This window comes from Alligator mississippiensis, chromosome 1, assembly GCF_030867095.1.
Source record: "Alligator mississippiensis isolate rAllMis1 chromosome 1, rAllMis1, whole genome shotgun sequence".
Taxonomy (NCBI): domain Eukaryota; kingdom Metazoa; phylum Chordata; order Crocodylia; family Alligatoridae; genus Alligator; species Alligator mississippiensis.
The window spans coordinates 7,331,341-7,355,630 of NC_081824.1; the positions used below are offsets into that span (position 1 = coordinate 7,331,341).

General features: G+C 46.1%; 1 protein-coding gene and 1 non-coding gene across 2 annotated transcripts in view; one reads left to right on the forward strand and one right to left on the reverse strand.

Moving 5' to 3' along the window:
• Positions 1 to 6,752: 6,752 nt before the first annotated feature.
• Positions 6,753 to 24,290, reverse strand: part of XKR6 (XK related 6) — a 301,409-nt gene continuing 283,871 nt past the window's right edge. Inside the window, exon 3 of the mRNA XM_019496394.2 lies at positions 6,753 to 8,973. Within this exon, the coding sequence (XP_019351939.2) occupies positions 8,009 to 8,973 (965 nt within the window). The 3' untranslated portion in view covers positions 6,753 to 8,008. The remainder of the gene's footprint in view (positions 8,974 to 24,290) is intronic.
• TRNAI-UAU (transfer RNA isoleucine (anticodon UAU)) lies at positions 14,852 to 14,944 on the forward strand. The gene is given in 2 exon segments: positions 14,852 to 14,889; positions 14,909 to 14,944. It is a non-coding gene; the product is annotated as a tRNA-Ile (tRNA).

The following is a 24,290-nucleotide window of genomic DNA, read 5'->3' on the forward strand; positions in this document are numbered from 1 at the left end:
AGTCAAGGCTATTCCAAACCAGCGTGAGCAAATGTTTCACTGTATTCAGACAAAAGCTGATGACTTAAAGATTTGTGCATGTTCACCATGGCGGATGAGTACAACTTTCAAAAATTCAAGTATTCATTAGCAATCTGCTTGGCTTAGAAAGGATTTCTTTGACCTTTAGTTTCAAGTTTCTGTAGATATAAAGGAAGGGGGGGAAGGGTCGTGTGTTGTGGCAAGAAAACTCCAAACCCTGAATATTGCAAACAGTGTGAGGAAAAGCATTAATACACCTGACCAAGAAAGCAAAGCTTCCACATTTCACAGAGCCATTGTCTTTATGCGTTGCTTTTAAGGAAAGAGCAGATTTAAGGCAGCTTTCTACAAAGACATGCCGAATTCTGCTTTCCTTTAGCGAGCGGTAAAATACCTCTTTCACTTCCCATTCCCGGTAAGCAAACAAACCCAGCAATAATAATAATAATAATACTTTGCACTCATAGCACCCTTCATCTAAGGGCTTGACACACATTAACTTAAGCCTCACAACACCCCTGTGAGGTAGGTAAGTATTATTATACCCATTTACAGATGGGTAGACTGTAGGCACAGAAAGGTTAAATCACTTGCCTAGGGTTCTGCGGCGACTTGTGGCAGAGCTGGGCGTGAAACCCAGGTGTCCCGTCACCCAGCAATCTGCTACAACCTTGAGACCGTGATCTCGTTCATCTCGAGTCTTACCAGACCGTCTAACAGACCCAGCGCTCCTTACATCCAAAGAACTGGGCATATTGCTAAGTCCCCCACTTGTCCAGACTTGTTACCTTGCTGCATGTGTCCCAAAGGGATGAGAAAGGCGAGCTTTTACCGGTGGTTCCCAAATTGTCTCTGGCTGTGACCCCCTTCTCAGTCCCATCATTTCAGGTGAGCCTGTACACATAGAGTTGCGTGCCTGAAATGATCGGGGAGGGGGGACTCACTGCATCTCGGCCGGTCTGAGACCTCTTCCACTCTTACCCCGGGATGAGCGCTAAACGAGGGCAGCTTCTCATTGAACGGCCGTGTTGAGTTGCCCTGGTTTAGAGCAGACACTTAGCACAGAGCAGAGGAGGTGCAGTGAAGCTCTACCCTCTATTCATTAAGGGCACCTGGGGTTAATGCTTAAGGGCCCCTTTGAGGTTTACAATCTTGCTTATCACGGCTTTCACCCCAGAAAGGGTCACAACCCCTCATTTGGGAACAGCTGGTTATACTCTCAGATCATTTCGGACTGCTTGCCCTTGCTTAATGTACCCCAGGGCACGCACCCTTGTTTAACAAAACCAACCACATGGCTTTCACCAGCTCGATCGTTCGGGTTTTATTGCAGCTTCCAACCGGGCGGTGCACGTTCAGGTCCAGATCACCCGCCCGGCGGTCTTTTTTCACCCCCTGTATTGCCAAACTCATCGTATACAAAGATCCGATGGGAACAGATGCAGCTATTTCCTTTGCCTAGAGCTGTTTTGCTTCACCCGAGCCCAAACCGCCCATGAAGCCATGAACGCGGACTGAACACAGACAGCACTGGGCTCGGTATAGTACCTCTCCCTTTCCCACCCAACAGAAAAGAGTTCCCGTGTCGGTATTTCCAAGTGCAAACACAGCCGAACAATGAGACAATTCTGGAGGCGCTCATGAAGAAATTACAACAATCGCTAGTGGTACCCGATGGTCTGGAAATGCATTCTGTACACAGTGAAAACTTTGCCCACGTCTATTTGGGATAGCCTCTGGTCCCCTCATTCAAACTGGCTGAGAGTCTCTGCACCAGAATACACCTGAGCACCACAGGGGGAAAAAAAAATTAATAAAACACCAGCACAATCACAACCCTGGGCTATTACCATCCCCAGGAAACTCCAGGGCTGTGGATAATTGGTGAAATAAATGCTCGCAACCTGCAGGAACAGAACGGTTTGCAGGTGAATTTGTATCCTTTCTACCATGACCGAAAATATCTAAAGCCCGCTGTTCTGGCTTATCTATGATTTTGGGGATCCAATTTGACTAGAGCAGAGCCTAGTGCAACGCTCACCCGATACAAGAACAGGTATCAGTGAAAAGCCTGGCTCCACAGTTTTCCACTGACCCTGGCAGCTTCCAAATTGTCTCCTGCAAGAGCCGCACAGCAAGCAGGCACGAGAAGGTTTTGCAGATGTAACAGCAGCACGTTTCCCTTTTCAAAGCACGTCTGAGCTTCAATTACAATGCACCAGGAAAACCTCAGACCACATTTTCCAGACGGGGTGGATCATGCTGCACGAATGGAGGGGACAGCTCTTTCTTGTATGTCAGGAACCATGGATGCAGCTGTGAAGTGAATCTCATGCTTTCAAAATACCCTAACCAAAGAGCATGGGCATGCTGCTGTTGAAGTCAATGGGCAGACGCTCCTTCTCATTGTGGAAAGCATGCCTTTATGAACATGCCCTGCACAGCTCCAAAGTGAATATTTTTGTGCTATTTCACCTCATTTTTCAAAACAAAAATGTTTGCTAAGTCCTAATAGCTTCAGGAAAGGGCAGAAGAGTGGACACGGACAAGTGGCACCAATCCAGTAAATTGTAAAAAAAAAACCCTAACCCCCCCAACTGATTTACATTTAAATCAGTGTTTCCTTAACATTTTCCACTGGCAATTAGGTAAAGTAAGATCCACTTCTGTAATTTGGTTTGCCTGTATTTCAAATGAATAAAATGGAGCGTGGGTAGCAAAGCATGACAGGAACATAAGCAGATGCCTTGTAACTCCTACATTTTCATTGCTGATTTTGGTCTGCACTGACTCATTCACATCTCCAAGTTACCTGAATACACATGTATAATACTAGAGTTCTGGGTATATTAGGAAGGAAGGAAGACCCCATGGTTATTAGTATTATGTCAGAAATATCCTTAGACCTGATGACCTTAAGCACTGAATAACACGGCGTGGTAAGAGATGCTCTGTCAGCTGAACGGTGGAGGAAACCTATCTTCATTAGCGCTGATGCATTTTATCCAGTTGTAGGCTCAGGTCTTGGTCACAAGAGAATAGACCAGGGTAACTCAACATAAATCAGCTCCAAAGTGCCAACTAAGGGTACAGACACAAGTCAAATTTGTCAGGAAAGAAACCCTTTTATCACAGGGCAAACTGTGATCATTCAGAGGTTGATGTGCCTTGTCCCAGGACAAACCCTGAAAAGGTTCACAGGGTAAGAAGTCCTAACGGCATGCCCCGGGACATCACCACGTGTGTCTGAAGGGTTGTCCCAGGTTTGCATCATTGAGTCAATGGCAGAAAAGTGGCAGCGCTCGCTAAACCCGGACTGGAAGTGTCATGTGTGTACGCACCAATCCCGGGATTTTTTTGTTCCAAGACAAACAGTGGTGCAACTTGTCCTGGGACAAATGCCACATCTTTTTGTAGCCTAATTCACTGTTGATTGAACTCAACAAAGCCCTACATGTTTTAACACACTGATCTGTTATTTATTCCACTTTACAGAGGTCTAGGAAAACGATGCCATCATTTTAACCTTTTTTGGATAGGATACAATGCTTATTCTAGCCTACAAGATAAGTACCAGGGGCCAATGACTTAAGAAAACACAGAGTGGACACCAAAAGCAAAGGGTGTTTTGGGGACTTGTGGGTTGACGCAAGGATCAGTGTTCACCAGGAACTTTGCCTTCTTGTATCTCCTCTGCCAGCGGCTTGGAAAAGGGCATGGAAATGGTGATGAAACTTCCAAAAGACCCGGAAGAAAAATGTTGGCCACAACACTAGCTAGTCCCCAGCACTAAGGACCCTAATTCAGTAAGGTTTGTGATCACAGAGCTAACTTTCAGATAAGTAACCCTTGAAAATCAAACAGCCCCCAGATAAAAATGAGGCTCTTGCTGAACCGGGCCTCGAAGCAGGGTCAAATAGGAAAGACACAGAAATATGTTGTGCAGAGTTGTGCAAAATAAAGTAATGATTTGTTGGGAGAATAACTGATGCTGATGAAGCCTTTAATAATTGTAACGTGTGCTATGAATCACCTAGAGGAAAGATCTTCGGGGTGGAGAATGAAGTTAATTAACCTGCAAACCAAACGTCGGATTAACACACGAGATGGAATTAGCATTGTCTTGAAGGGCAAGCCTGTTTTGCCCCCTTTTGCTTCTGTCACCCTCAAAGATGGGTGGTGCAGACAAGGGGCGAGTCTGCAGAGGAGTCATTAAGGAGCAGGGCCCTAAAACTCGCGGTCATTTAGTGTGCGGAGCGGATCAGGAAGGGCCACAACTGAGGCTCAGCCACTGCAAATCCTCAAGCGTGGGTGAGATAGCCCATGGTGGGCTCCTTACCAGGTTGGACAGTCACGCTGACTGCAATGGGTCTGGCTCTCATGAGCAAGAATGGCAGAAACCGGCCCTCTTTATGGGAGCGTGAAGGGAAGCGGTTCCCAAAGCCATGCATTCGTTGTCAAACCTACAACCTTGTTTTTTTTCTTTTCTTTTTTTTTTTTCTCAAACATTTGAGATGCGAGGATGGTATTTCCCGGAAAATTGATCAGTGGGCAGAAGAGGTTTCGGGAAAGGAGAGATGCCCTCAGGCTGTGCGCCGGATCCCGCTGTATCACTCCAGATGTGCAAGGTGCACTGCTGGAAGCCCCCTTATCGGAGGCACTGAAACCAGATCAGGACAGAGCACCACGATTCGGCGCGGGTTCCCACGCACACCCGGCCCGGCTGAGAGCGATGACGTTCTCCCTTTGCTAAACGCTCTGCTTACCAGAAAGGTTTGAATGTTGTTGAGGGCAGGTAGATCTTTTGAAACATCTTTTCAGTGGATAGGGGAAAGATTGGAGTAATCAATAATTTGAGAAAGCAAGCCCTAGTTGTTATACTGTACGAAGAAGTGCACAGACAACTAACCAGTGGAAAATGCTTGGTGCATTGCCCGATTGGCACTAGTGATGGACGGTGTATCTGGATCTCTAAAATAATCAGTTGTTAGGAGAAGAGTGGAGCATTTCATCGAAGTACGGCTGTCAGCAGCCCTTTCAGGGATCGACCCAGCTCAGGTCAGAGGTGGGCTAGAAGCTGGGTGGCTGCTGGGACCCAGCTACCACCGGCGCTGAGCGCGGGGGCAGCTCCTGCAGCTGGTGCTTCTCCCCGCGGCGGTATAGGGAAAGCGACTGCCACTGAAGCCCCCCACTTCTAACAGCTACCGAAGCCCCACGTCCACGGGCCGGATAAGATGGCACTTGGGCCGCAAGTTGCTGACCTGTGCGGTGGTGGACCGGACACCCTTCATGAATTGCCTGGAGCTACGAACGTCCAGATCACTTGACAAATGACTTCTTGTTTTACAGGAGGGGTCATGCTGATGAGCCGGGAAGTGCGATGAAAATGAAGCAAAGCAAAGGGCTTCCCAATAATGAAGGCAAAAAACCCCCTTCTTCAGGCCAAATACATGGGTGCGCGAGAGCCAATACGGATGATGAATTAGAATGGGGCGCAATGAATGCAAAACCCTGTCCTCGGTGTGAAAATGTGACCATTGGAGAGGCTGTAATCAAAGCCCAGAAGTGCTGGATTGAAATGGAGGTTAAGTGACTGGGATTTACAGTACCAGCGGCAATTTGGCTTGGTATAAACTTTGCTGTATATCTGCAGTTTGGCATGAATGAGCCCTGTCCTCCGTATAAAGGGACTGATACCTATTTAAGTATTGTTAGTTTTCCTCTTTAAAAAAAAAATCCAACAAAAAGAACTCGATCCGCTCAGAACACTGCAAAGCATTATGGATTGAAAAAATGTTTCTATTCAGGTATATTCAGGCGAAGAAAGCATTCAGCTTCTTTAAACTGTTATATAAAATTTGCACTAGTTTCTTTAAACACCTATTATAATTTTTTTTTTTTTAAAAAAAGGAAAGGGTTCGTCAAATAAGAAAAAGCCACAATCATAATTAAAAAAAAAAATCTTTCCCTCCCCCCCCCCACTCCCAATGATGATCCTGTCTTCTGAATAGGTCAACATGGGAGGTTTGCACCCTAGATAGTTACAGTATTTCTGGAATAAAAAAATTTACAATTACACACAGAAAATACTCCAGTATTCACTGAAAATAGCTTTTGTTGTTGTTGTTGCTTTTCCCCACCAAGCTGAGGGATGGCGGGATTGAACGATGCCCTGAAACGGGGATTTTCTTTTAAAGGAGCAATACTCGCGTAAAGGAAAATGGTCTTAACATACACACGACCTGTGATTTCACTTGAAACAAGGAGATCACAACACAGCAACAGAATTAAAGAGATGCAAAATCTTCAGACACCGAGACGATTACGGGAGCACGTCTGGTCGGCCACCAAACCCCTAGCAGATCTCCTTCTAAGCCTGGCTATCAACGGAGGCGGAAGGATTTCTTTCGCGGTGAAAACGCTAAGCTAAAACCGGGGTGCTCGCACTACGCTCTTGAGTTTCCTGTGGTGTTGTTTCTTGCCGTGTACTTACAGTAGAGAGTGACACCAAAAAGCTATATCAGCAGGTCCCCGAAGGTACTGAGTCAATTCTCAGCTAAGTCACAACAATAGCATCAACAAAAATACAAAGCACCAAATCATCTTTAGAAAGGAGTCGATAGCAGGTTATTACAGTTTGAAGATTTTATCCCAAATTTTTTCAGTTTTGTTTTCCTTTAAAAAAAAACAAAACAAAATACCCCCCCCCCCAAATAAAATTAAAGAAAGAGTGCTTTACAATCACTTTAAGGCTTGTACTGAATGGAACATGACAGGCCGTACACAAGAGTACAAAGAATACAAGTATGCCTTTTTACAGCCTTAAAATGATACAGCAGGTCAAATTATTTTGCCAGTCACTGATCAAGTATTGTGCCTTTAAATTGACTTTCTTTTTGCTACTATGCTGAGTTTTATTATTACTGAAATAGTTATTCGATATGCGTAAATCTACTTTTGTACTATATTTTTGGTATGTAATTTAAAGATCACGGATTAGTTTCCAGAAATCAACATGACAGGCCTCCTTCTGGACTCACTCGCATCAGCGTGAATCAGGAGTAGGCCGACTGAAGTCCATGGAGTTACGGTGTGTAAAACTGTTGCAAGTGAGATCAGGTACAGTATCACTGGGGGAATTTGGTGCAAATTGGGCGTAGCTGGCCATCACGTGTGGTCCATTCACATTAAGAAAACCATTGTGTCGGGGGATTGCTTTCATAACAGGGTTTGATCCAGCCCGCAACGACAGGACCAAACTATGTTATGATCATGTCGCCAAATGGTGTTACGGCCCTGATCTTCTCTTTCAACCATTTAAGATTCAAACGTCTTTTGGGGTGTCTCTGCTTTGCTTTCTCATCTTTAATCGGGTTTGCTTTTTCACCAAAAGCCAATAAGAGCAGCGATTTTTTTGTTTGCGCGTTTCTTTTTTTTTGTCATCGTTGTAGGTTTGCTGTTGTTGTTTCTCTTTGCTTTTCTTTGCTTATTATTTTTTTTTTTAACGTTTTGTACATTACGGTTGTTCGTTTTTTTTTTTTCCTGGCATAAAATCACTGAAGAGTTTTGCATGAGAAAGGTGACAGTACTTAATGAAACTCAGCACCTCAGGGCATAAGGCAGTTGTAGGTTTGTTTGTTTGTTTGTTTGTTTTTATTTTTCAATCAGCACCAATCCCATAAATAATGTTAACACTTGGTATAAGGTATAAAACGGATACGGAGACGCCTCTTCTCCACCTCTGGATCCTAGGTGTGGAAGTTGAAATACTGTTTCTTGCGTGTAAAAAACAAAAGAAAAGTTTTTCTTTTTGTTTTTACTTACAAAACATAGAGAATATCTTTTTTTTTTTTCTTTTTTTTTATACATACAGCAACCAGAAAGAAAGCTTATCGGAAGGGCTGTGGTTGTTTCATGATCTGTATTTACCGTAAACAAAAATAAGGTCCCCTCTTTTACCTTTTTTTTTCTCTTTTTTAAAGGAGCTTTAAAGTGAAGATTCATATTGTAGCAACTCATATAAGAGAGGTCCGTCTCTATACCTAATACCTACGGCTGTGGGGGTGACATACTGGAGAATGTTGATAGTCCTTCTTAACCTCCTGTCTACAAAATGAGCATCCCATGCGGGGTACCTTTTTCTTGGGATGTCAATCTTAATGAGAGGACCTTCTGGGGGGTAGGGCCGCCCAGATGGAGTAGATGGCACCATTGCTCTCACCTGGAAAACTGGCAAGCAAGTGTCAGCTGTGAGTTCCTCCTGTTGCTCCGTGACCGCTCTGGTAGGCGTAGCCTGGGCCCCCCGGTACCCAGGGGTTTGAGGTGCCATGGGCTCAACATCAGGGGGCAAAGGAATGCCCCAGAGCAGCTCGGCACAACAGGAGCTGACTAAAATCTTAGCTCTTGGCCCCATGGGATGCAGCACACCATAATATAACAGCATCGAAGCTATCCCAGCAACAAAGCTAAGAAAGACACAACACAGTGCTGGCACGGCATATGAGTCAGTAGTGTTAGGATCTCTGTAAAAATACCAAAGGAGTGTCAAGGCAGCATTCTCTGTCAAGACTACAGTGTAATATGCAAACATTCGGTATCGAGTCCGCCCTTCCTTGACATTAAACCAGCAGAAAATGTACACAATCCCTACCACCATGTTGAAGAGGATCTCCTCCCACTTAGACATGCAGAAGTCTGTCCCGCCATGGATGATCCAGAAAGCCATGGCACACCAGTGGACCACTACAAAGATCCCAAAGTAGAGCTGGAAGATGGAAGCAAAGAGAGCAAAAGAAATAACTCTGGATGAGATGGTGAAGAGGCGCCAGAAGAGATGTATGAGGGCCCCTCTGTAGCTCATACTCTTCTTGTCGTCCCTAGAGTCCCGAAGAAGCTTGTGATAGGAGGCTAGCACCCAAGCCAGGGACATCAGGGACGCCACAGAGGACACACCTGCCGGAAGACACACAAATCCACAAAGTCAGACAATAGGCATTGATCAAGGACCTCGCTCGCTCTCTACACGATCGTAACGGGGCGGGTACAATACAGGAAGAACTCTCACAAAAATCTACAGGGGAAGAAAAATGCTGAAGTATAAATCACTGACCCATATGTTTTCCTTCACTCATTATTTCTAAGGAATTCTGCATCAGTGTATTTGTTATCACGAGCTTGATCCATTCTCCCAAATCAAAACACCCCCACGCTTCGAAGGGTTAGGGACCAAGGGCTTAGCATTGGAGCCTCTACTTATATTTCACATACACCCTCTGTCCTGATCATGACCCCAGCCAATCCACCCTGGGCCAAACTCTCATGCAGCTGGAAACCAGATCTGGATCTAATTTTACAATAGGGACCCATTTCTATTCTGTGCAACTGGGTCTTTTTATTTATTTGTTTTTGCTTTGTACTTGATAAGCTAACCATTTTGGGAGGGATCTGCTATACTACAGCATCTTAGAGTTATAATGTTGTTTACCACAAGGCAGGACAGTTATACCTTGTTTCTACGTAGCCTAGATTTTTCATCTAAAATATAATGGATGCAAAGATTGTAATCTTTTCTTGTGTTTGGACATGCTGTGATGCTAGAAGAGAAGCCGCTCGTTTGGATTCAACAGCAGTAAGAAGTTGTGGTGGACTAGTTTTGTCTTCACTTTGTGATTACTTGGAGAGACCAAACATGGGTGAGAGTTACGGGTTTGTTGAGGGGCTGAGTGCTCTGAGCTCCTACTGAACTCAGCAGGATTCAGAAGTGGGCTGGTATGTTTTGGCTGGTTTCAATATGGGCCCTGCGGACTTGGCATTAATACCCTGTAGGGCAATAAGGATCTGCTGTACGATGCAGGAAGCCCTCTGCACCGAGTGACTTCAGTGCAAGTTGAAGGCTTTCAAGCACATCGCAGGATTCAGCCCATTTCTGAGGGATGGCAAGCCCAGAGTCGAACTGTTCATAATGGGCTTTTGCCCGCTTTCATTATCACCCACTTACATCAATACTCGCCTGTGACAGAGCTATAACCATCACCGGTTATTGCCAGGGTCACCAGTCTTTGTCTTGAAACCATCCTTGGCAGTGTGCTCCATGTACCAAGACACAGGCAAGAGGCCTTACTACACTCTAGGGCACGGAGGATTCCCAAGGTTCACAACCCACTTCCTTTAACACCTTGTTCTTCCCATACATGCGATAACTCATGGCTCTCTGCCCTTCCAGAAGCAACCCTATGTGTTTCCTGTCCACTCCAGAGCAGATACATGCCCAGCAGATTCATCAAGCTGCTTTCTGCTAACCCATGAGTACTCAGAAGATTTGTAACGTGTAAGGTTTCCCACCCCGTCTTTTCCACTGAGAGCTATGGGACATCTCTCAAGCTCAGCTTTATGGTTCTCCACCTGCAAGAACAGGGGAGACAAAACTTGGAGTCCATCATGGGCCATCTCCTGCTCCATTAAAGTCGATACCCATTTTGTCTGATTCTTTGTATTGACAAAACAGTGTCCATGCAAACCTCTGGAAGCCCTTGGCATTCTTTGAAAAATAAAAAAGAAATGGAACCATCATCTATCCCAAGACCAAACTGAATAACCCAGTGACAACATAACTGTAACAAAGATGAAGCAAGTTTTTCATCTACAAAGACACTGCCCGAGTTCCTCACCACTGCCACCCAACCCTATCCATTGCCCATCTTTCTATGGAGGAGGAAAAAAGATGGATGCGAAACACCAACACCAGCTATTTCCCATAGCTCTCAGCCAGCTGTGGAGCGAGGGGAGTTTTGCCACTGATTCTAGTGGGAACAGGAAACAAATGAAATTAAAACCAGCAGTTATTTAACAAACAAACAAACAAACAAACAAACAAAAAACCAAAACCCTCAGGAAAAAAAAATCAAAGAAGATGTTTGTGGTTTATAAAGGAGAGGAGAAAAAGCACAATTCCTTTTTTTTTTTTCAGGTGAAATCGCCCGATTTCCTGAAGCAGAAAGAACAATTCTAATATTTGCAAAGTTCACACTTCCTTTTCCCTTCGCGTTCTAGGGAAAAGGTGATTGTTTTATGCAAATCTTGCAAAGAGTAAACTTACATCGACAAAAACATACGTTGACAATGCAAAAACTGAAATGAGGTCAGTGAAAAAATCTGTATAAACCACGTTGCGAAGCCAAGGCAAAGGCAGCACTGTAGTCCCTGGAAGTCTATGAAAAACACCGGGTCAGATGAGGACTGGGTGAAAACCAGATAATAGAAGGCACCATATGTGGAAACCACAGTATAGTTAAGAGACGGTGACAAAACATTGTGCCAATTTATGGAGGGCACATCATCTTACTTATCCCTAGAGGACATTAAACCAGCCAATGGGGTTAGGATCTCACTTGACGTTTTCCAGCCCTGCTGGCACTATTTGAAAAACTGCCCTGTGTTCTCCAGGTTTGCAGGGAAATAAAAAAGGACCCCGTGTATATGTCCCCCAAGTCTCCTGCCCTCATGTTTCTATTAGCAGGTGTCAGAAAGCAAGGTCCAAATTCTGTTTTGCCTTGAGGTGCCTAAGTGGCACTCACATAGCAGTGTAATTGTGGTTTACGGCATTTACACACGGTTAGGCTTATCTCTCCATATGCAACAAAACAGGAATATCAGAGGTGCGTGTACTTGCTGGAAGCAACATGGGTGCCTTTCAGCCCAATAACTCAGTGCTTAGTGCACTTGAAATCCACATTTAAGGTACCCTTGACCTAGAGAGGATTTGAGCCTGCATCTTCTGCTTCCCAGAAAAGTTCCTTAAGCACCAAGCCCCAGGCTCAGCATTACCCAAGAAGAAGTTAGTTAAGGTGGAAGGCTACATCGGGGCCAGGATGAGGGAGTGTGGCTCAATGAGACAGATGGTGCATTACTTTCTGGCCCTGGCCCAAACCTCCAGTGGGACAGAAATGGTTCTACTGCGGTTTGCCCCATTTTAGCTGATATCATCATTATCATTATTATTACCATTCCAAATATTAAATGCAAGGTGCAGAAAGCACATAAGGGCTAAGTGGCAAGACCAAGGACCTTCCATCTCACTGAGCCACTCCATCTCTCTTGGGAGCCTGGTCCTGGCCACCCAGGCACATCAGTGTAGAATAGGATTGAGCCATCTGAGATGGGATAAGGGGAAAGAACCAGGTAACTAATTTGCATGCTCCAGTGGACTCAGTTGGGGAGATCAAATGAAGATTCATCCTAGGAAATCAGCAGTTCTAGCTTAGCAGGTCTGTCCTTAAATGCATACTAAATGAATAGATCATAAGATTTGAAGATGATCTTTTCATCTGTCCACGCTGGCTGCATGATTTCCTAGGATGAATCCTCATTTGTTCTCCCCAAAGAATCACAAAATGATTCAAAAACTGCAGCTGATGGAGAATTGACCGCACACCTTGCTCAGTTATTTCAGCTGCTAATTAGTCTCCACAACTGTGCCTTATTTCTGGCCTAGATTTGTCTGGCTGCAACTCTCAGACATCAGATGTTATTATACCTTTGGCAGCTAACTTGAGGAGCTTGGTAGGAAAATGTTTTGCATCCGTGCTCAAGTCACCTTAGCCTTCTCTTTGCATGTCCACAAAGCTCAAGCTCCTGGAGCCTCTCCCTTCCACCTTGGCCTTCCTAATGTTCTCTATGCATGCCTACGCAATGCTCTCATGCTCTTTCCTACCACTAGGACCATGTTTCCACTTTTTACAGGATCCCTTTTCAAGTTTCAGCTCTTTGAAGAGATTACTGGTCAGGCTGGTCTCCTGTTGCACTTCCACTTTCCATCTATCCTGATGAGACAGAAGAATGGACAGTAACTTGAGTAACAGTGGGCATGTCTACACGTGCATTAATGCACCGTAGTTACTGCACATTAAGTTCAGTACCTGTAATAACAGGTACTAACTCACTGGTGCGTGCCTTTTTAGTGATGCTAATGTGTAGCAGACTAATTTTACTGCACATGGCTTTTGCCTTGATGCACTAATGCAGAGTAAAATTAGTCTACTGGCACATTTAGCGTTTTGTGTAGATGCACCCAGTGACCACAACATGACTATCAAGATCTTAAGGGGAGGAAGAAAGAAGAGCAGCAAAATAAGGACACTGCAGGTATGTCTACATGAGCTTTTACATACGCCTATACTTAATGCACATTTGCTTAATACACATTATGTTGAAAGTAAGAGGAAGACCAAAGATTTTAGGTCCCTTCTGGAATGCAGAAGGCAATCTAGTTACAGACGATGCACAGAAGACTGAAGTATTTAATGCCGTTTTTACTTCGTTTTACACAAAGAGGGGCAACTACCAGACGATGAGCAGTTGGCAGCAGAGACAAGGAAGGAGACAAAGGACACCTATACACATGCCCGATGCCTGCTCTGGCGTGTGCAATCTATAAACCTGCTCTGATGCATGCAATTAATTGAGTCCGCTGGAGCAGGCTAATTAGTGCGCTCCAGCAGCCTTGGTCTTACGTGTATTCAGCATCCCCATGTTTCAAAATGACAGTGAGGGTGTTTTAATTACAGCTCATCGAACGAGCTTTAGTTAAAGCACCACCGATAGACTGAATACATGAGACACTGCGGTAGCTTTAATAAGAGTGGCGCCCGAGAGCCACTTTAATTAAAACACCCAACTCCACCCACCACATTCCAGAGCACAGGTGAAGATGCCCAAAGAGCCAATTACTTAGAGAAGCTAGATGCTTTCAAATTGTCAGGGCTGGATGGGACACACGGAAGGGTACTGAAGGAATTAGTTGCGGTAATTTTGGAGCCATTGGCTATCCTTTTTGAGACCTCATGAAGGTTGGGTGAGGTCCCAGATGGCTGGAAAAGGGCAAATACAATGCTCATCTTTAAGAAGGGAACAGTGACATACTGAGGCAGGGGAGGGGGGGCCATGGCCCTTGGGTGCTGGCCTGGGGACAGGGGTGCTGGCCCGAGAGGCCGGGGTGCCTCCTGTGTTTTGTGTGTGGTCCACCTGCCCGCCCGGCAGCTTGTGGCGTTCTTTGGCTGTTCTGGCCAGAAATTCCAGCTGCCACCCTCCCACCGTGGCTAGTGTGCCATGCTGCTAATTCCCCTGCAGAAGTGCCATGGGGCAGGAGGCGGGGTCCCACACCCTGCTTGGGTCACCCCTGGGGGGACTGGGGAGCCCACGGTACACCACCGGAAGGGGAAGAAGGAGGATCCAAGGCACTGGAGACCAGTCAGCTTGACCTTGATGCCTGGAAGGTCATGGAACAAGTCCTCAAGGAATCTATTATGAAGCCTCGGGGGGAAACCAAGATGATCAGGAAGTGTCCGCATGGATTCACCAGAGAAAGTCATACCTGACCAACCTGATTTCTTCCTATGATAAAGTGACAGGTTCTGTGGATGGGGGCAGAGCAGTGGGTATGGTATACCTTGACTACAGCAAGGCTTTTGATACTCTTCCATGACTGCCTCATTAACAAGCTACGGATATAGACTAGATGGAAGTACTGTACGGTGGACACATGACTGGTTGGATCATTGTATTCAGTGAGTAGTCCTCAATGGCTGAATGTCTAGTTGGAAGGAGGTATCAGGTGGGGTTCCCCAGGAGCCTGTCCTTGGTCTGGTATTGTTCAACATCTTGATTAATGATTTGAATGATGGGATCAAGTGCATGCTTAACAAATTTGTAGATGACACCAAGTTAGGTGGAGTTGTGGACACTCGGGAGGATGCTCCGGAGGGCAGTTAGGATCCAGAATAGATAGACTGGAGAAATGGTCTGCAATCAGTAAAATGAAACTCAAGACAGACAAGCTCCAGTGGTGCAATGGGCTAGCATGTGGTACTTATACAGCAGTACTGGAGAAGTAATGCCAAGGTTGTGAGTTCAATCCTCACCTGGAGCACTTGACTTTTTGAGAACTACTACTATCAGGCTCTTCTGAAGAAAAAATTGAGAAGAGCACAGATGCCCAGATACATGAAGATGGACAACAGGAAGATCAACTGGGAGCCCCACCAGGGAGACGCTTGGAAGATGGTTATCTCAGGTCCCAAGGCACACAGTACCAGGGTCACTCCTCCCTTGGAACTGAGCAACAGGTATGCACATTATGCCTGTGTGAAGTGGCTAGCATCAGCTTTGGATTTGGACTCAGCCAATTTGAGGGCCAGTGATTTAATTCAATAATTTGAATCACTGTCCTGAATCGATTTGGATGAATCTGATTTGGAGATTCGGCAGTGGCCGAATCAAACAGGCCCCATCTCCTGTCCACTCTCCCAGCCCCGTCAATGGCTGCCCCACCTGACCCCACTGTCCTGGCACTTAAAAAAAAATTCCCTGAACTCACTGGTTCCTGCCAGGCAGGGGGCAATCCCTCCTGCACCCCACTGTCTTGCCCTGTACGAGGGGCTCTGCCATGAGCCCCCAGAAGCCCCGATGGCTGCTGCAGCAGCCGGTGGGTATGGGGTGGGGTTTTTTTGTTTTTGTTTTAAGCACTGGGATGCTGGAGCCGGACAGGGCAGTCATTGACAGGGCTGGGAGAGTAAGCGGGGGGTGGAGGGCACTCAGGGGGGCTGGGGGAGCTGGCAGGGGCTGGGGCCTGGTGGGGGCCCCCCTATGGTCCCCTTCCTCTAGCCCCCCTCCACGCTGTACTTACTGGCACGGAGCCTGGGTCCAGGTTCCTGCGGTGGCGAGCGGGGACTGCCCAAATCACCCGATCTCTGAATCTTTCTCCAAATCTTTTTTGAATTGATTCGAGCCTTCGAATCGATTCAAACCTTTTTATTAGTCTTCCAATTTGATTCAGATTCAGAGATTCAGCCACCAAAGCAGGCTGAATCTTCTCTGAATCGAATCAGCACCTAAAGCTTCACACATCCCTAATGCACATCTGACATCACCAGCAGAGACATCAGCAGAAACACCAGCTCTGGATGAGGGGAGGCAGCTAGCTGCCACCCCTAAGTAGAGACACAGGATGGTTGTGTTGGGTGATTCCCTCCTGAAAGGGACAGAGGGAGAAATCTGCCTCCCTGACCCTCTGGTCTATGAGATCTGCTGCCTCCCAGGGGCCCATATCCAGGACTTGGTGCAGAGGATTCCTAAACTTGTCCAGCCCTCCGACCACTACCCCATGCTCCTCATCCATGTGGGCATGAATGACACGGCTCAGAGCAATCTTGGCCGGGTCATGAGTGATTACAGGGCTTTGGGGGCTGGGCTTAATGGGTTTGGGGCACAGGTAGTTTTCTCCTCCATCCTCCTGGTTGTAGGCCATGGGCCTAGGGAAGATGGATGTACTAAAGAGGAGAACCAAAGGCTCCAGTGATGGTGCTACTGAGAGGGTTTCAGCTTCCTTGACCACAGTATTAACTTCAGAGATCTTCTGGGATGGGACGGTATGCACCTCACACCAAAGGGGAAGGCTCTTTTCTTGGCCAGGATGGTGGACAGGGCTTTGAACTAAGATCTCTTGGGAATGGGGGACAACAAGAAGAGCTAGCCCAGGGGCCAGCAAACAAACTTCCATTACAACAGGAGAAGACAGGAAGGACACTACGGCAAGAGCTGACGGAGTGGAGCTCCCTCAATGTGACAGAAAACCAAGGACGTCCAGCGGTGGGCTCAAATGCCTGTACACAAATGCCAGGAGCATGGGGAAAAAACAAGAGGAACTGGCCAGCCTGCTTTCCAGAAGGGATAGGGATCACAGAGACCTGGGGGTATTCTACCCATGACTGAACTGTAGCTATAAAGGGCTACAGCATGCATAGGAGAGATCACATTGGGCAAAAGGGTGGAGGTGTAGCTCTATATGTAAAGGACCAGTACACATTGTTGGAAGCTGAAATTGGTACTAAGGAAGGGCAACTTGAGACCCTCTGGGTCAAGATACGGTGCAGGGGGGACATGGTGAAAGGGACCTAACTATAGGAATATAATACAGACCTCCAAATCAAGATGAGGAGCTAGATCTGGAATTCTCCAGAGAACTGGAAGAGACTACGAGAGCACGGGATATGGTCGTCATGAGTGACTTTAATTACCTAGACAGCTCTTGAGAAGAACACTCAGCCCAATCTGACCGGTCACATAGATTCCTGACTTGTATCAATGAGCTCTACCTGTCTCAGGAAATATGCTCCTAGATTTAGTTTTGGCCAATGGGGCAACCTGGTGTGTGATCTGACAATAGAGGGTAACCTATGCAACAGTGATCACTGTCTGTCATAGGGCTGGGACATCTGTCTGTAAGGTACAAATTCTTGACTTTAAAAAAAAGCTGACTTCAATAAACTAAGGACTTTAGTGAGGAATGCCCTACAGGATCAAAGACCGCAGGCAAGGAGTGTGGGTGAAGAGTGGTCGCTCCTCAAGGGCACAATCCTTGGTGCACAGAAGCTGTCTATACCTGTATGCAAAAAAGGTGGCGCAGGGGTCGGGAGGCCATCTTGGCTCAATAGGGAAGTCGCAGATCTTCTGAAAAAGGAAAGCAAGGTTTACCCACAATGGAAGCTAGGAATAGGTCCCAAGGAGAACTGCATAAGATTGGCCCACACATGTAGGGGGCAGATTAGAAAAGCAAAGGTGGTGACTGAATTCAGGTTAGCAACCAAAAATCAAGAACAATAAGAAGTCCTTCTATAGGCACGTAGGTAACAGAAGGAAAACCAGTGGAAACGTGGGACCACTGCTCAATGCATCTGGACATCTGATTCATAGATTCATAGATTCATAGATGTAGGGTCGGAAGGGACCTTGCAGATCTTCTAGTCCGACCCCCTGGACAGAAAAGAACACTGGGCTCAAACGACCCCAGCCAGGTAATCGTCAAGCTTCCTCTTAAAGACCCCCAAGGTAGGAGCCAGCACTATTTCCCTTGGCAGTTGGTTCCAGATCCTAGCCGCCCTGACTGTGAAGTAGTGCCTCCTGATGTCTAGTCTGAACCTACTCTCTAACAACTTATGGCCGTTATTCCTAGTTACTCTGGGAGGTGCTCAGGGGAACAAGGTCTCTCCCATTCCCCGCTGGTCCCCCCTAGTAAGTTTATAGACGGTCACCAGGTCCCCTCTTAGCCTTCTCTTGCGAAGGCTGAACAGGTTCAGGTCCCGTAGCCTCTCTTCATAGAGTCTGCCTTGCTGCCCCAGTCATGTGAATGGCCCTCCTCTGGACCCTCTCCATGCTGTCCACATCCCTTCTGAAGTGCGGCGCCCAGAACTGGATGCAGTACTCCAACTGCGGCCTGACCAGTGTCGCATAGACGGGGAGGATCTCCTCCCTGGACCGGCTTGAGATGCATCTGTGGACGCATGACAAGGTGCAGTTAGCCTTCCTGACCGCGTCCCCACACTGCCAGCCCATGTTCATTTTGGCATCAATAATGACCCCAAGATCCTTTTCTGCCTCTGCCCTGAGGAGAAGGGAGTTCCCCAGCCTGTAGGTCTGCTGCTGGTTCTTCCTCCCCAGGTGCAGCATCTTGCACTTGTCAGTGTTGAATCCCATCCTATTCTGATTTGCCCACCTCTGTCACCTGTCCAGGGCCAGATGTATCCTGTCCCTCCCTTCTAGCATGCCCACCTCACCCCAAATCTTGGTGTTGTCCACGAATTTAAACAGGGTGCTCTTCACCCCCTTGTCCAAGTCGCTAATAAAGAAATTGAACAGCGCGGGCCCAGGGACTGAGCCCTGGGGGACTCCACTGCTCACATCCCTCCAGGTCGAATAGGACCCATCCACCACCACTCTCTGAGTGCGGCCCCTCAGCCAATTTGTGATCCATCTGACTGTGTAGGCATCAATGCCACAGTCGCCTAGCTTTTTAATGAGAATGGGGTGGGAGACAGTGTCAGTGTTGATGTTCTCCCAACAGGGCCACTGCTATCGGTGGCTTCTGTGGGTGCCCCCCCAGATTCAGGAGGCACCAGTCACTCATGTCTGCGACTTCTCTTGCGCGCCATGAATTCTCAAAGAGGTTCGCCATCAGTCCTGTGATGACTTCAGCTAGTTCATTCAGCATTCTCGGATGGATTTCATCCAGTCCTGCTGACTTATAGATATCCAGCCTCTCTAGCTGTACTTTCACCAGCTCTACATTGACTGTTGGTAGGTAATCACTGATCATCCCTACTGTGACTATTCTGCATCACATTTGCTTTCGGCAGGCTATCACTCTTAGACTGGTAGAATACAGATGCAAAGCACTTGTTCAGGACTTCATTTTTCTCCTTGGTGTTGGTGATCATGAGGACACGGGGACCAGAGGTCTGATCCAATATAGCAATTCCCACGTTCCTTACGGGTGAACCTGAAAATGTCTTACCACTTTCTGATCAAGGTGAATGTTTCTTTAGAGTCGACCTAGATTTCTGCATTGCTACCTACAATTACAATCTGCAGTCTACTATCTGCATTGATACTATCTGATTTCTGCATTGCTATCTACAATCTCGTGTAGCTATCTATTGATCCCTCCCCCTCAGACCCAAGCTACAGAGCACATCTAACACCTTCCTCTTCACACATACCTTTCCTTTTCTTTCTTTCACTATTTTCCTGTCCAGGTCTCTTCTGAATTTATAATCCTGCTGTGCTGCTGCCTGAACCAGGCCTTGCTATGTTTCCTTCCCCTATTCCTTCCAAACCATATAGTTAGAAGAGAGATTTCCAATTGTGACTAAAGAGAAAAGCCACCAACATCTCAGATAAAGTGGTGCCATAACTGCTGCCAAATGTTAGTTTCTTTATGTGATGTCCTCCATCACTTCATGCGGTTTGACTGGGGTTTTTAAGCTCCTGTAGTTTACTGAAGCAAGCTTTCTAGGGTGGGATTTTCCAAAGCTCCCAGTCACCACCTACCTTTGCTTTCACTGATGTCAATAAGCTTTGAAATTTCCACCACTCCTGGGCTGACAGTTCATGTCTGGGAGCAGAGGACAACCTCTATGAGACGTTGAGTGTCTCCCGCTCCTACTCAACACCTTTTGAAGCACTGCATGGTCAACATCTCTTAGGACAAATGCTCAAATTTTTAAAATAATTTAGCGATCTCACTTTCACTGATGGGAAATAGAAGCCTAAAGGCCTTTAAAAATCTGCCTTTCAATTCTTGCCTCTCTCTATATCCAATAGTTCTCCCAGCCCCAATCACTATAGTATCTGAGAAGCTCGCAATACTGAAGGTTTTACCTACCTACATCATGTCAGATGGAGAAATACATTATCCCCATGTTACAGATGAGGATCTGAGGCACGGTGAGATTACTGGAGTTGTCCAAGACCCTACAGAAAGCCTGTGAAAGGGTAGGGAATATAGACCATCCCAGACCTGGATATTATATCTACCATCTTGGATCAGTACTAGGAGGACTTTGAGCTGTAATTCATTTTTTCCCCCAAGAACAAGTGTATTTTAACTGCCTGAAATAGCAGTTTGCGTAGGCAGGACAAGGATTGATAATCAGTAAACCACAATTATAAGGGGTATTGGAAAACAATCAAGAGAGGGAAAAAGCAGTCAAAATACAAGGAAGAAAAAACCTTCCTTACATCAAGAGCTCATTGACTGTGGAGCTCATTGACTTCTCTGGGGAAGGGGCAGAAGCCTCACTGCTTGGCACAGTCAAAAATTAAGTGGACAAAAATACTAGAGTGTATATTGTAGGGAAAAAGCTTGTACTGGCCCAGGGAGGGAGATGGAGCAGAATCCCTTCCAGCGAAACGGATGGGCAGAAGCACTATACGCCAATAAAACCACAGTCAAATCCTCCAGGGTAGGCTGAATTTCAAGCTGAAGAGCCTAACTAGTAGCTTTTGTTCCCTCATTCTGATGTGAATGACCCAAACAATAAAAAAAAAAATAAAAAAAGATATAGCAAGAACCTAATTAAGACATCCCCCAAGACTCTTGATTTACCTCTTTCTGCACAATCGATATTTGCAGGTAAGGCTTAAACGACATGTAATTCCCTTAAAACCAGACCAAACCACAATCAACAAGAAAAACACAGTACATGAAAAGCATTTAATCATCAACTGGTCTGCGTTGTTCAGGTTAAGCATTTGCATTTAACCTTACAACGGCTCTGTTCAAAGCTATCTGGCACATCATGGATGGAAAACCACCAGCGTGCGCTCACAGTCCTAGCTCTTGGGGTTGGCCTGTTGAGGGAATCAAGCGGTTCTTTCAAAAGGATACACATGTCATTTCATAAATAATCTAACAGCTCAGTTATTTTCTGCAAGTAATTGTAATGTACTTACCGTATCATAGTCCCTAAATACTCACTGTGGTGTCTGTCCCTTTAAAACTGAAAAAGATGCCTATCAAGTTGATGTTCTATTTCCTTTTTCACATTAATTCTCCTTTCGACTGTTCTAAAAAAATGGGAAGATACAAAACATTCTCTCAGGTGAACTGGACACCACAGTAAGTATTCAGACCGTGACATGAACCCTTCCACCAACTCTAGCGTGGTGGCCTTGCCTGCTTCACGTTAAGTGCTAATTTCCAGTGACAAGAGGCACCTGCTCACCGGTGAGTCAGCTTTCGGGGCTGGGAAGCCTGTCATCATTTTTATTCCCAAGTGGTGCATTCATCTGTGGACGCCTTGAAGCTCAGTGTGAAATCTGCTTCTTCAACAGGTCTTATTCTTATCAATTTTTTTTTTTTTTTTTTAGAAAGGGACTTATTCTGATCCCATAATGGCCACACGTGAGAGCGACTCCTTTGATTTCAGAGAAATTCTTCCCAGTGCCTGTTTTACATTTGCTCCTGTAAGATTATTTTGTTGACCCTTTTTCTTTCCTTTCCTCATTCTTCCTGGCAAATGAATGATTTCTTCGTCCTCACGTTTCTAGTCATAGATTTACACGGACAAACAGAATTCAGGAGTAATAAAGAAGTAACTGGACAGATTCCCTTGCAACTCTGCCAGCCCCGTTCATCTACAGATCAAACAATGCTCCACCAGCCATAAGCATCACAACACTCCTCTAAGATAGGGAAGAAGCCTCAGGCCTACAACAGAGATGGCCCTAAGGCAGGGGCAGGCAATTATTTCAGGTGGAGGACCACTTACTGAGTTTTGGCAAGCCATCAAGGTCTGTGGGGGCAGATAAATATTAATTTTCTAAATTTTTTAGGGGCCCCACAGGCTGGATAGAATGGCTTGGTGGGCCACATTCGGCCCGCGGGCCGCATATTGCCCACCCCTGCCCTACCACAAGGTCATGAGTGCTGCCCTCATTTCTTGTGGGCAGGTACCATCTAGCATGAATGACCAACACCTTGCAAGACCAAGTGACTTGTTCACCATTACCCAGGTTGCCTCAATGCAACTTTAGAGAAATATGTGGTTTTGTCCAAGCGTCATAGAGGTGTATCAGCTCCCAGGAAACTTCATGGGAACTCCTTCCCTGTGTATTATTTTTTTCATCACATCTACTCCCTATTTATCTCCTCTCTAACCCCCAGACATAGGCATCCCCAGGCCCAGCGTCCTCTCTCTGGCTGTGGCTAGGACCTCATGGTTTTGAAGAAGGCATACATGCCTCACAGTCAGCAGGTGTGAGATAAATTGCCCTCTATATTATGTCTCCTAAAGAGAAAGAGATAATGACTTAAACTGATTTGGGAGGCTTAATGTTCCTTCCTCAACATCAGCTACCAAATAACAGTGATAGCCACTCCAAATCGAACAAGCTTCATCCAGTGCTAAAGTTGGACCGGTTTTGCTACATCTGCGTTGCTCCCGGTTTGTCCACATGTAACAGCCACTGCCCTTTTGACGAAGCTCCAAATGTATGTGCTTCCGCATCTTAAGGCCTGGTCTACACCTAAAGTTTTATATTGGACAGAAGTATGAAACCCCCCAAAATTTTTAACGGTGAGCCTTGACACACAGCATGTTTACATCGGTGTAATCAGCATCACACGTGGACTGAAAGGAAATGACACACATCTCTCACCCAGATTAATTTTGCCCAGTGTGGAATTCCTCCCGAATACTCCACCAGTATAGGTTATACTGGTCTCGGCGTTATACAATCACAGGGTTGGCGGACGTCTCAAGAGGTGCCCAACCCCATGCATGAATGCAGGAATGCGATCTCCAGACTATCCCTATCAAATGCTTAGCCCGCCTCGTCTTGGAAACCTCAGTGAAGGAGATAGCACTACTTCCCTGGGCAGCCTGTTCCCTTGCTTTACCATTCTGATGGCAAGGATATCATTTTGCCCTGATATCCAAACTAAATCTACTTTGCTGCAATTTAAAACCATTGCTTCTTTATAGAAATCCCTTCCTGTTGTCTATAACTTCCCTCTCCAGGTGTAACGGAGGGTGAAGTTACGCATTATACTTTGACCATACTAAGGGCACTTAAAATGCAAGTGCCTGCATGTTACTGTCCATTAACTTTTGCTTTGTGCCATCTGAGCATATCAGTTATGCCACTTCAGGTGAAGGTTAACTCTGGGCTGTGCTACCCAGCTCATGTTAGGGTAACTACAGTCTGCTCCATGGAGATAAAACAATCAATATGCAGGCCTCCAGCATCCCAGGATGCACCATTCCTGCCCCTCTGCCAAGCAGGGAGAGAGCCCAGAGGTCCTGGCTCCTAGCCACACCCCTGCTCACCAGTCCTCCAGTGACAAGACAGAACTGGGCAGCCAAGAAATGGTATTAACCCTTCATGTGCGACAGCTCACAGGACACTCCCACTTTAACATCACTTAATATTCCACAAATTTAGTATGGTCTACATTGCAACATGTAACGTCATCCTCATTCTTGCCTTTGCTTTCATGATTTTGTCCCTGCAAGTTCTCGCTGTTACTCGGTATGCTTCCTTACTGACTCACCCTTCCTTCCATTCCCTGAACGCTTTCCTTTTGCATTTTGAGGAATCTAAGAAACTCCTTGTGTAGCTACATCAGTCTCCTGCCACTAGTCCCCTGTCATCTGCCTGTGTCCAGCTCAGAGCAGCAGTTTGTAAGGAGCGACTGGAGCTGCTTGCTATATTCAGTTACCCTGGGATAGAAGTCCATCTGTCCCTTCCTGATCCCAGAGCAATTTAGTGTACAGAAATGCTTTAAGTCACACCAGTATAGTTGTTCATTTCGCCAAGGCCTTGTCTAATTAGGTCAGCAACATTTTACCAGTGCAGTTTATGCTGTTAGAGGAACTGGTTTCTGTTATGTTGGCCAAAGTATTTTTTTTTTTGCTGGAATAAGGAGCGTCTCCAGG